The sequence below is a fragment of the Zingiber officinale genome, chromosome 5B (assembly GCF_018446385.1).
Source record: "Zingiber officinale cultivar Zhangliang chromosome 5B, Zo_v1.1, whole genome shotgun sequence".
NCBI lineage: Eukaryota > Viridiplantae > Streptophyta > Magnoliopsida > Zingiberales > Zingiberaceae > Zingiber > Zingiber officinale.
Window position 1 is genome coordinate 56,528,382 of NC_055995.1, and position 13,570 is coordinate 56,541,951.

At 36.1% G+C, this 13,570-nt stretch overlaps 1 protein-coding gene across 1 annotated transcript; it reads right to left on the reverse strand.

Moving 5' to 3' along the window:
- Positions 1-7,707: 7,707 nt before the first annotated feature.
- On the reverse strand, positions 7,708-13,291 carry LOC121986652 (indole-3-acetaldehyde oxidase-like). Its single transcript, XM_042540605.1, has 5 exons — positions 13,274-13,291; positions 8,364-9,329; positions 8,049-8,141; positions 7,861-7,959; positions 7,708-7,770 (listed from the first exon to the last, which is right to left on the reverse strand). The coding sequence occupies exons 1-5, from the start codon at positions 13,289-13,291 to the stop codon at positions 7,708-7,710; spliced, it is 1,239 nt and encodes a 412-aa protein (XP_042396539.1).
- Between the last annotated feature and the right edge of the window lie 279 nt (positions 13,292-13,570).

Consider the following 13,570-nt stretch of genomic DNA (forward strand, 5'->3'; position numbering starts at 1 on the left):
TTGAGAATATGATCCCTCACGGGAGTCCCCTCAGTCATGGTGGCTGTCATCAGTTTTCTCATTGCCTCTTTCCTAGCAGCCCGATTCTGATGTCCGAAGAGTTCCTTGAGATTGTTCATTATATCATAGGCTGTTGGTAAGTCCTGATGCTGATGTTGCAATACATTTGACATCGAAGTAAAGATGTAACACCGCGCCATCTCATCAGCTCTTACCCATTTACTATGATACTGAATCTCCTCTGGGGTAGAATCATTGCTAGGTGTTTCTGGGCATTCCTCTGACAGTACAAACTTATAGCCCTCAGCAATAAGAACAATGTCCAGGTTCCTTTTTCAATCTATGTAGTTAGGACCAGTAAGTCTGTTCTCTTTTTGTATGATGGCCAGTGGGTTGAAAGTCATCCTAAGAATCACAAATAACTTTTGGTCAGAACTCTAAATTTAGAATAATATTGATTCCTCAAACAATACTATTTTAAATTAACCAACACCTCAAAACACCGTGAATTTTATATGCCACGAGAGTGTGGACGTATACAAATTCAACATTTATAAAAGGAGGGGTTTACCCATTAATTTTATTATCTTGTCAACCTAACTTTTTGACAAATAAAATTAATAGTTGGTTTACTTTGGTCACATGAATAATAGCAATGACTCCGATGGGGAGGATACTATTAGACGTGCCTAAGTGTGTACCATTACTTGACACTAAGTCCATTAATAAGATTGTGCCCCTTCCGATGGGGCAGATCACACACTCTTGGTTAACTTCCTATAGTCATCCTAAGAATGGAAGTTTAATCTAGTGATCCGCAAACAAGCTTATCCGATATGGAGGAAGGCACTCAGAGCCAACGCGCAAGCTTGTTGCATCACTTATAAACCAGTAATGGAGACCGTGGAATTTATTTAAAAATAAATCCCTCTCCCACTTAGTTATTTAAAGTGAGGAATTTTGACTATGCTAGCCTACTAAACATGCATACTAATAAGCACACACAGTCACAGCATAAAAAGCAATAAATAGAAAAACTAATTTTCAATTATTATGGCTTTTATCTATTGTTGTCCTTCGTGTGTCGCCAACCCTAGCTGCTGCCATCTTTGGCCACTGCCACCGGGTCTAGTTGTCGCATCCATCTTGCCCCTTGTTCCGCTGCGTCTCTGGTCCTCAAAAAGGTTCCATGCCTTGCAAGATTCGATCCGCGACATAAATAGAATTTTACATTTTTCGATCCTATATTCCTCGAAGGAATGTACATGTGAACTAGATCGAACATAAAATAAAAATTTACATCCATCGATCCTATATTCCATAAACGGAATGTACATGTAACTAGATCAAAAATTAAAATCCTAATAAAACTAAATACAGCTCCTGCTGTATTTTATAATACAATCATGCACACATAATAAATGCCCTTGACATGTCCAAGGGTCCAATCACACACATAAAAACTATAAGCCATAATAGTTGGATCCTGCATCCACAAAGTTAGCACATCCTACTGTTAACCTGCCTAAATTATGTATGACATGTGCATAATTAAACTAATACCAAATACACAGAGGCAAAACCCTGCTCTGATACCAATTGTTGGTTGCTACTCGGAAAATCCAATGGCTCCACTGTACAAAAATTTTGTACGTGATCTGAACCTTTCCTAGCTACCATGTGTTCTTTTAAGTTAAACTTGTATCTCCTGCGGAACTTAACACGTTGGATTCCAAGTTTAACTTATATGTTCTTTTAGGTTTGGATTTGGATCTCCTGCGGAACTTAACATGTTTGATCCAAATCACCTAGGTTATAAATTCAATTAAATATTAGTTTCCAAAATTGACTTCCAGTACTGCATGGCGAGGCACTTGGCCTTCTTGGATATGGGAGCAACCACCACCGACTAGACAAAGCCTTTTAAGGAAAGTTAATATTTAATTTCCTTATATAACTCTAGGTTAACCAAAAGGAATAATCAAATCACAAGGAAAAAAAGAAAAAGAACACAACATCGAAATTAAATTCGAAAAACAAGAATCGAATGGCTCTTGTATTTGGTATTTATACAAAGAAAAATTAACTAGTATGATGCAAAAATTAAATACTAGTTATACCTCTTCCTTGTATGCTAAAAACCTCGAGATCTTCTGCCGTATCCCTCGCCTCCTCTTGGACGTCGTGTGGGCGACGATCCTCCAAGACGAACACCACCCGGAAAGCTTCTCCTCCTCTAGAATTCGGCCACCACCACCACAAAGGAGCAAAAGAGAGCAAAGGGAAGAGAGGGAGAGGGGCCGACCACTTGATGATCTCCAACAACACCATATCAATTGTTATGTTTCAAGGCCTTCCCTTCCCCCCTTTTTATATTAGTTTCCCAACGGAAAATTATGGAAAGAGTTTTATAAAAAAATTAGACTCATTCCTATTTCCTTTTTTTTTTCTTTCATTTTAATTAATCAATCTTAGATTGATTTATTAATTAAACAACTATTTGCTGATGTTTAATTATTTGACCGGCCCCTTGCTTGGGCACCAAGCAAGGTGGCCGGCCACTTATTAAAAGGAAAAGAAAGAAAATTTTTTTATAAAATTTTAAAAGAAGAAAACTTCTAATAAAATTTTACAAACTCTTTTTTTTTTTTCTAATGTGGATATTAAAAGGAAAGTTTTAAAATTTAAAACCAAGTTTTAAAATTTAAAACATCTCTAATAATATTTCTTTTTAAAAGAAAGTTTTATAAATTTTACAACTCTCTTTTAAAACCTTGTGGCCTAATTTAAATTAGGAAAATTTTATAAATTTTTAAAATCTCTCTTTTTACAAATTGTAAATATCTGAAGAAATTTAAAAATTCAAAAACAACCTTCCTAATTTAAATATTGCGGCCGGCCCCCTTGCCCAAGGCATGGGCCGGCCATTTCTAGAGAATATGTGGTCGGCCATTGCTTGGTCACCAATCAATGAACCGGCCCCTTCTTGGACACCAAGATAGGCTTTTCTTTGGATGGACTTGAAGCTTTATTGAGGCTACAACAGGGACCTAGAGGAGAAATTGGTTTTGGCCTTCCGATGAGCTTGAGTATCCCGTGCTCGCCCCGAACACACAACTCAAGTTCATCGATAATAACTCATTCCACTAGAGAGTTATTACCGCACTACCGCACCAATCCCAAATTACATTATGGGCTCCTTCTTATCATGAGTGTGTTAGTCTCCCCGTGTTTAAGATTACGAATGTTCACTAATTAAGTGAGTTACTGACAACTCATTTAATTAATATCTAGCTCCAAGAGTAGTACCACTCAACTTTATTGTCATGTTGGACTAGGTCCACCTGCAGGGTTTAACATGACAATCCTTATGAGCTCCTCTTGGGGACATTCTCAACCTAGATAACTAGGACACAGATTTCTTCTATAATCAACAACACATACTATAAGTAATACCATTTCCCAACTTATCGGGTATATTGATTTATCGAGCTAAACCTCACCCTTTGATAAGTCAAAGAAATAAATATTAAATATATATGCTTGTTATTATATTAGGATTAAGAGCACACACTTCCACAATAACTAAGGTCTAGTTCTTTTACTAAGTCAGTACAAAAATAACTTACCTAAATGATCCTACTCAATACACTTAAAGTGTATCAGTGTAATTTTTTAGTCAAGATAAACTAATACTTAATTACACTACGTCTATTCTGATGGTTTGTTCCTTTCCATCTTAGTCGTGAGCAACTGTTTATAATTTATAGAGAACCGACAACATGATCTTCTAAGTGTGACTCCACACTCCATGTTATCTACTATATAAATTAATTGAACAATTACATTTAACAAATAAATGTAAACATTTGACCAATGTGATTCTTTATTTCAAAATAAATGTGTACAAAAGCTAAACTTTTAAGTATACACTCCAACAAATAGTGTTCTCTAAAATAGACCTACGCTCTGGGTACCATCAGCTGAAAGTGAAAGAAAGTGATATACCCAGAACAGTTTCCAGGACCAGATATGGACACTACGAGTTTGTAGTCATGCCATTTAGTGTGACTAATGCACCTACAGTCTCCAGAGACTTTATAACAGGTCTTCCAAGGGCCACTAGTGGGTACGATGCGATATGAGTGATAGTGGACAGAGAAGTTAAGAGACTAAGGAACAAAGAAATACCACTAGTGAAGGTCATTTGGCATCAGAAGCGCGAGGAAATTACTTGTGTAACGACCCACCTTCTACTGGCTAGGCTGTAAGGCCGGACCGTCACATTATGCTGTGCTAAGCTATATCCATGACCATCACTAAGTCTAGTTGCAGAAGCTGTACTAATTAAAACTTTGCCAACTATTATCATTTCTTGATTCTATATGGGCTAAGGGGGGTAATCTAAACTATTCATGTCATACATTACCTTCCCCGTGGTCAAGGAACTGGAGTAAGGGGTTTCCCGCTACTACCAGGCTTCCCAATCGATCGGTGGATCGATTGGAATGACCTAATCGATCCAGTGATCGATTCAGCACGCTACTGTGCTCGGGGCAATATTCTGGATCGATCGGCCGATCGATCCAGACTGGCCAATCGATCCAGTGATCGATCCCAGGGCTTTCTGTTCGCAACAGAAGGCATCCGGATCGATCGGCTGATCGATCTAGGAGCTTACTGTTCGCGATAGGAACTTCTCAATCGATCGGCTGATCGATTGAGAAGCCTCCAATCGATCGACCGATCGATTGGGGTTTCTGATTTCGTACAGGAGTCTGATTTCAGCACTACTTCGTGCCTCAATCACACATACAAGTTCTAAAATGACTAGGACACAATCTAGCATCACATAACTAATGTTCTAAGCATGGTAGAGTGCATAATTTACTAGTTCATGGCATTTAACATACTAAGGTGCGGAATAATAAAATGTTAAAAAGTTCTAATGTTCAAAACAAAACTCGCTGGCTGTCCTAAGATCTTTGTTCCAAGTTCCATCCACACACATCTTCATCACTGCATTGACCTCCAGCCTCCACTAGTCCATCTTCCCTTTACCTTTATCTGCAGTATAAGGAAAAGAGTATCTGTAAGCTTGAGAGCTTAGTAAGAAACCATCTACCTCACAAAACATGCATACGATGCAAATTATATTTTTAAAACATGCGATTTGAAATACCTACTGAATATGCTATGCATGGCATGACATACAACACATAGAAACAAAACTGATCATGGCAATAAAGCTAATTATAAACTATCACATTGTATCAATAGGAAAACTAATCTGATATAGAAAGCTGAGCTAAGCTAATGCTAGACTAATGCTGAGGCTATACTGCATTCACATAACAATCTTGTGAGAGTTTGAAAACTATATATAATAAGTGAAAATACATAATCATGTTGCTGTTTGGGCCCGGCAACTGTACTTGCTGTGCGCGCATCCCTAACTAAACCCGGGGTTGTAAATTCCGAATCTAGTAGGGTTTACTAGGTTAGCTGAACCTAGGGACGACTATGGGAGCCCAACCCAATGGATATCTAATCCAGTACAGTGCCACTGAGAAGGTAAAATACTGAACATAGCTAATTATTACTTGTCTTGCTCTTACTAGGTTATCTGAACCTAGAGCTAGGTTGTCTGAACCTAGAGGCGACTGTGGGAGCCCACCCATTGGACATCTAGTCTTATAAGAGCTGTAGCAAGACTAAATAAGCTGTGTAAATGCTTCTATTGCATTTGTCTAAGCTAATAAAATGCCTAAGTTGCATTTTAACTGTGCTAACAATTTAATCGAACACTTGGTATGCGCTAATTCGCATCCTTTGTGCCGAAAATCTACATACTACTAAACTGAAGCATAAAATTCATACGGAAGCTACTTATACTGCAGGTGAGGGGTTTCTTACCTCTTGCGCTAGTTTTCTTACGAATCTAGTCGCTAGTTTTCCGGTGGAGACGATCTTCTCGACGATTCTCTTGCGTCTATGTGTTCCTCTCGCGGAGAGAAGCGTCCTAGTGTCGGAGTCGTCGCCGGAGGGTGCTCCTAGAGCCTTTAGGGCTTGGTGCGCCGAGAGAGGAAGAGGAGGGGGGAAGGGTTCGGCGGAAACTAGGGTGAGGAGAGGAAGTTCTCGGTGGAAACAAAAAATAACCCTCACTTATTTATTTTCCCATATTTATATTAAGTGGGTAATTCGGCCCAACTTAAGCATAAATACAATTGTTTCCCTTTCCTTTCAGCACGGCCCTGCTGGGTTCACTTGGTTACTAGGGTTCACCATAAGTCGTAGGACCCAATAGGTCTCGGGTTCAATTCCCGTGTAGGCTATTTTCGTTTTCTATTTATTTTTGCTACTTCCGCTATTCTAAAAATTCCATAAAAATATCCTAAAATTTTAGAAAAATACTAGGATATTTTTAATAATTATTTTGAGAAATTTTGGGCGTTACAATCCCCCATACCTTATAAAAAATTCGTCCTCAAACTTAGAATAACTCTGGGTACTTCTGTCTCATACTGGCTTCTGTCTCCCAAGTTACCTCTTCTGTTGTGTGATTTTGCTAAATGACTTTTACTAATGGTACCTCCTTATTCCGCAATTTCTTAACTGCTCGATCTACTATCTGAGTAGGTCGACTGTCATAGCTAAGGTCTTCGCGGACTTGTACCTGCTGGGGCTCAATCACCTGGGTGGCATCTGGGGTATGCTTCTTTAGCATAGAGACATGAAATACATTATGGATAGCTGACATCTCCTGAGGTAGCTCTAGCTCCACTACAAGAAAAAAGCTAAACAACAACGCTTTTTTGGCGTTGTCGTATGTACTTAAAAAGTGATGTTATAGATGGTGTTGTAGAAAGTCATATCAAAGACAACGCTTTAAAAGCGTTGTGGTTGGTCACAAAGACAACGCTTTTTAAGCGTTGTCTTTTCGTTCTTAAAAAGCGTTGTTATAGATGCTGTTGTAAAAATGCACATATCAAAGACAACGCTTTAAAAGCGTTGTGGTTGGTCACAAAGACAACGCTTTTTAAGCGTTGTCTATTCGTTCTTAAAAAGCGTTGTTAAAGATGCTGTTGTAAAAATGCACATATCAAAGACAACGCTTTAAAAGCGTTGTGGTTGGTCTCAAAGACATTGTTTTTTAAGCGTTGTCTTTTATTACTTAAAAACGTTGTCTTTTTAAATTTATAAAAAATAGTGTTTTTCTTAATTAAATAGCAAAAATTATAAAAAATACTCAAAATTTACATATAATTGAATATCCACAACCACAATCATTTTTATAATAAGACTATTTAACAAATAAATAAAACTTTATATTATACAAACAAAATGTATACATATTGATCCACAAATTAAATTTGTATCATACAAGTTATCCTTAACTTCATGACAATAATTTTTCAAACACACAAGTTTTACAAAACCTCATCATTGACTAACTTGTTGTTGGTGTCCATCGCATGGAATTGCTTCTTTAAGTCCAACAATCTCTTCTTCTGAAAGGCTTTCAGCTATCACTCTTAGAGCCATCTTCTTCAACTTGTCATCAGCACACCTGGGGTTGTAGGCAATCAAGAAATTTTGTATGAAAACTTTCATACATGTAAATCTCGTACTAAATAATATGTCAATGTTATATATACATGTAATTCATACCGTAAGTGTGTTTATATCGTAACTGACAAGTTTTCTTTATATATTGAACAAAATCAATAGGACAAAAAATCCAATTCCTTGAACAAAAGACCCTTCAACCTGCAGAAACACTCAGATATAAGTATATGAACATACGGCTGATTGTGATTTAGGATTATAAAATCAATAGGACAGATGAAAAAAAAAAACCTGTCCTAGATCCACGGCAGGACTCAAGCTCTGTCCGCAGTCATATGTAAGGTCTGCTCTCAATATCGTAGTAGCTCCAGTGAGAACATCAATTTCTACCTAGAATGCACACAATTTTCAAAATCAAGAAAACAGACTAGCAATGTGATTACAAGCCAATCATATGAATGATCTACAAAGGAGGTTACCTCGCTTATAGCAGCCCCATAATTTAGATATGATGAAGTATCGTCAGCAACCCAAAATGTACTCGCTGATAAGTTCACATATTGCAAATTTGCCTGTATATTGTAAGGTAACTAGTTCATAATGGATGAAAGGAAGTAACTGCTTTGATTTCCAAAATATAAAAAAGCCCAGGAAATCCCTAAAAGTGAATGCATATAAGCTATCCTGTCCTTCACTTGCATAAGCTAGCTAACACATACAGACTACAGAAATAAGCTTAGCTTCTTGCCAATAAATAAACAGTAGTACATTTGATTAATGACGTAATTACACACCTGGGTAATAAGGGTGTCCCATGAAATTGATCCCATTTGCTCTTCCAAACTTTGCTTAAGAGGCTTTAATCTGCTGACTAGAATAGAGCATGCTAGACGAACTGCTTCGCAGCTTGCTTCAGATTTGGTGCTTCCAGCAGTTAAACCTCCCTGAACCAAACTCAGAGTATCTGCTTGAATGATTCTAACCCTATCCAAAAGATATTTTTTCTCTTCATCCCATAGCTGTTCAAGACCGAATGCAGCCATTTGCTTCACCTTTGTCCACAGTCCCTGGCCTATTTCAATTCCTCCGACTTCAACAACAATTGAACCATCATTTAGAATGGATACTTTCCCTGGTGTTGGCATTGGTTCCACTTCATATACAATTGGTACCCAAGAAATCCCTCGTTTTTTCCATTTGTTGCAACTATTGAAATGCAATACCATTTCAAGACGATTGAAGTAGCTTGCAGATGTAAACAACTCATCAACTATAGCAGGTAAAGTATATTCCGGAGCTTCTCCACTGCTACTTCCATAAAAAAACTTCAGGCTTTCATATGTATGCAAATTTCTTTTTCTCACAACATCGACATCCAAGGACAGGAAAGATGCTACACGCTCAATAATAGCTTCAGCAATGTAAGATCCCTGTACCTGCCCTGGTGCTCGCATCGATGATTTACTTGTAAGATTCGTCTTGCATAGTTTAATATCAAAAGCGAGAGCACCCCAGTTGTATTTTTTTAGACAAGTTATAATGGCATGTGAAATAAGTGGACTATAATCCTCTGATATGCCTGCATTTACCAACAAATTCAAGTACAAGGCCGTAATCTTTCCATCGGATTTAAAACCCACAGAATAGGTTATTTTCATTGGATGCCTTCCTCCTACCATTACCATATCCGTGCTACGATCAAGGTACATCTTTATTGGATGACGCAACTTAAAGGCTGTGAGAGCACATGCTGTTGCAATCTGTGAGCATCAGGGAAAAACCATAGTCTAACGGTTTATTAGCTAAATCATAAACATTCCAAAGCCAGAGAGGGAGAGATAGAGAATGACATCACACATTATTATTTTGTCTAAAATGTAGCAAAATGATATGATTGAACGATTTTGAGATTTTGAGACATTTTGACTGGATGTACAATGGGCTAAAAATATAAATTACATCTATCAACAAGAAAAATCACAAGTAACTGCAATAAGGGATGACTTCTTTAAAAATTTTAACATGATTTACCAAACCAATATAAACTAATTCTTTTATTGAGCATAACTTCATTACATACTGCCAAGTTTGATATTTTTTATTTCATGTAAGAATTCCATAACTCAACTTTGTTTCAATAATAGAGAAAGTTAACTAAGGAACTGGTTAAGAAATCCAAACATTGGTAGCAAAAATAAATATTAAGAACATCATGAAACAAGTTCCTACCATTAATATTTTTCTAAGGGATCCCCTATAATGATGCTAGTTTATGTGCTATGCAAAGAGTTCTGTAATCTGTATTCTACACTTATTATGCACTTCATACCGTAAGTGTGTTTATATATTGATGTTTGACCTGTCTTTATTGGATTTTGCGGCCCCGGTCTTCTTGTAGCCAGGCACAATGTAATACTTGATGTTGACTCTACCTTTGCAGTTGTTTCGGCTTGAGGAGTGGCAAAGAATGGTGGAGTAGAGGATGGATTTCAGGTATTCATCCGTGCCATCGAGGAAATGACTCCAGTAGGTGACTAGCATGTTGACCAGGGCATGCTTGGAGAAGATGACTTGTTTCAGAAGCTTTTTAGATCAAAGATACGAAGTGCATTGTTATAAAACTAGATGCACGAACACTTGCTTATATGGTTCTTGAAATAAAATACATTCGTAACCGTCACTAGCCGAAGCTCAATAAGGAAAATTCACGGTAAATGTGCATAGTATACCTCAGATACTGCAGATGATAGGGAAGGCCAGAAGATAGTTTGACGCAAATATTGAGATTGCCCAAGCCAATCCATGGTACTAATCCTGACAGCTCCTCCAAATCGCACTGACTTGATTGTGTCCACCCATCCTTGTTCATCAGCTTGGAACCTTTGAAATGAAAGCTGCATTGGGTACATGGAAAAAATAACAAAAAGGGAGGATAAATGATAGCCACCAACCTAATTGTTCACAAATATCTGTATAAGTTATTAAGGGTGTTCATAGAAGTTGATCCTTTAGCCGTGTTCATTAGATGGTCAAATCTAGGCGCCAACTCAAAAATGTTGGCGTCCAAGTGTTAGTGTTCAACTACTTCGATTTTCTTCATCTTTGAATTGTTAAATACATAGGGTATTTATAGGAATACTCAAGATGTATCTAAATAAATACATGAACCAATATTAAATGACATACATTCATCATCCGAAGAGTCATTCATGAATCCTCCAATATTCATGCTCCAGATGACCATACATTAGATTATAAGTCCAATTAATTTGATTGCAAGGTTGTAAACAGTCCTTGAGGGCTATTGATAGTGATTCCAGTACGTCTTGGAAAATAATGGAACAAACCTATGAAACGACTATCAAGGGATTCACTTCAACTTTCCTAAACCAAAGAAGAAACAGATGGATTACAAAAGAAAACAATTTGCACCATCAAACTGAAACTTATAATAAGCCTTAATAAATTAATGAAAAAAGAATTGTTTAGAAGTTCACCGAGAAACATATGAAAATACAACAAATGCAACTGCAAAAAAAAATAAAAAACTAGTATCCAATTAACTTTTTTTATACTTTCAGATCAAAAGGTCAAATTTATATACTTTGGTTCATGTTCAAGCAAGAGGATAACAATCTCATCGACAGTTAGTATTTCCTTTTAATATAGAACACTAAAAAGAAGGAATATCAATGATGAAACAAACCTGAAAATGCGAGCTACTGAGGCAGCGAGCAATCTGCTTGAACAAGGTAATCATGCAGCGTTGGAACTTTGTCGTGAGCATCAAAGACCAAATATTACCAAATATTAAGATCACTGACAAACCAAATAATACCTTATTTTTAACAGCTATCTAGAGGATCTGGCTTTTTGACTTGAAGCTGGTTCAAAGAAGACAAATCAAATATACAAATACTAAGATGAAAGCATAATGAAGTAGTTAACTTTTTCTACTTTACCTGATTATAAGATCTACAGCTTCTTGCTCAGTATTTTGCTGCACGAGTAATTATTAGAAAAACAAACCCAATAGTGGAACAAAAGCTAGATAAAGAAACTAGATAATTTACACTGACAGAACTTTACAGAATAACATATAATACATTGCTTTGTACTTGCATATTAATCCAGAAAACATCCTTTCACCTAAGTGACAATTTTTCCAAAACATCATCATTCACAAAACATCATCATTCACTAAAAATTTTCACAAGTTTTTAAACTTCAGTGACAACTTTTCTTTGGGGTCAACTGCTCAAGGTCGATCTGGTAACTATGCACTGCATCAAAAAAATTGGCATTAACTATGATTCCATTACCAAAAAAAACCACCATTCCATGAACTTAAATCTAAATAGAATTATGGCAACTATCATTCCATACCTATTCATAAATATGATCTTGTATGCACTCCGCCAACTCGGACCGAACCTCATCAATTTGTTCACGAGAGTACCCTATTTTTGTGAACTGTGAGCATACACAATTTATGTTAATGGAAAAAATAATCAACACTGATCACTTTGCAATTTTAAATAGTTTATGTCAAATAATTTGAGATAAGCTAAATAATGTTACTATTGATTGCAGCGAATCTCTCTCAATAGTCTCAACTTCTTCAATAATTTCTCTCATAAATCGCATCACAAAAAAACCACATTGTTTCGCAGGAGAGGAGATTGAGGAGCCTATATATAGTAATTAGAGTCAAATTGTTAATGAAAATTATACACATTACAATATATGTTAAACAAAAGTACACATACCTTAACTACTTCCCACTTAACATTTTTCCTACCTTTCCTTCCCTTGGTTGAATTAAACAATTTTAAGGCCCTTCATACGTTAAGAATATTTGTTAAATAAGATTTTTATTATAATAAATATTTACTAAAAGAAATCTGAACTCACATTTCCATTACGTATTTTGAATCATCATCGCGAATGCGGCAACTTAGGGAATCCAGCAGGTAAATAGCATCCTTGTAAGGTTCAATAACACTAAGATTCCAATGGAAATTAACTAGGCAAATACATAGGATTATACCGATTACGATCCAATGTATGAAGGGCCAAAATTGCATTGATTCCAATGCAGCAACCAAAATTGCATTGATATAGATTAATTAACCTTAATTGCAATTTTAATTTGCTACAAAAATTTGATTCAACAATCATCAGATCTTCACCTGGCTAGGCTACCAATATCTAATCCCATCGGATTTCATCCTAAAAAAATAGAACCATTACTTATCAACCGATATCGATTAAATCGGCTCATCTAATCTGCATCTACCTTAAAAGATATTCTAATTAATGAAAATATTTATGTATTAATTGCTAGTGATATCAGAACACCTGAGATTCTCAAGGACTTGATGAACAGGCCAGAGGTATAAATAATCATAGAATTATATCGTGGATTAAAAATGCCTTTTCTCTAATATCATACAGCTAACCAACTTCAATACATACTACCAAAGAAGCATAGGACTTTCATTCAATTATGTATAATCAAACAAATTTCCTTTAAAATTTTATAAGTTAAAAATGGATGTTATGCATTTGCAATAGCAATCAGAGAAATCCGTGTTAAAATTTCACTCTCAATATTAATTGATAAAAAAAATGCTGCATTTAACATCACTAAGTATATTTAACCGCATATTAACTATGGAAACAAAATCCATAATTATTTTACCGGTATCAAGTAGTCCATTAGCTCTTATGGTACTAGAGTGTAGACCCTTGATACAAATATTTAGAAAAATCTCCACTAATTCAATTCTGGATGGTCCTATATGATGTACTTTTATAAGTAAACTAAGTTTCAAATAAAGAACAAACATCATAGGAACATAAATCACTAAACTAACAAGCATTACATGGAATTAAACTAAAGAAAATGTATCAACTAAAATCTATATAATGGAAGAGACATTTAATCAAACACTTGATGGGCATGAGTCAATGAAATCATAATGTGTACAAATTGAAA

Excerpts from the sequence above, each read along its gene's own strand:
- LOC121986652 (XM_042540605.1), bottom strand. Across the intron at positions 7,960-8,048 it reads ATGGGGCTGCTATAAGCGAG|GTAGAAATTGATGTTCTCAC; the intron begins GTAACCTCCTTT and ends TGTGCATTCTAG. Across the intron at positions 7,771-7,860 it reads CTGCCGTGGATCTAGGACAG|GTTGAAGGGTCTTTTGTTCA; the intron begins GTTTTTTTTTTT and ends GTGTTTCTGCAG.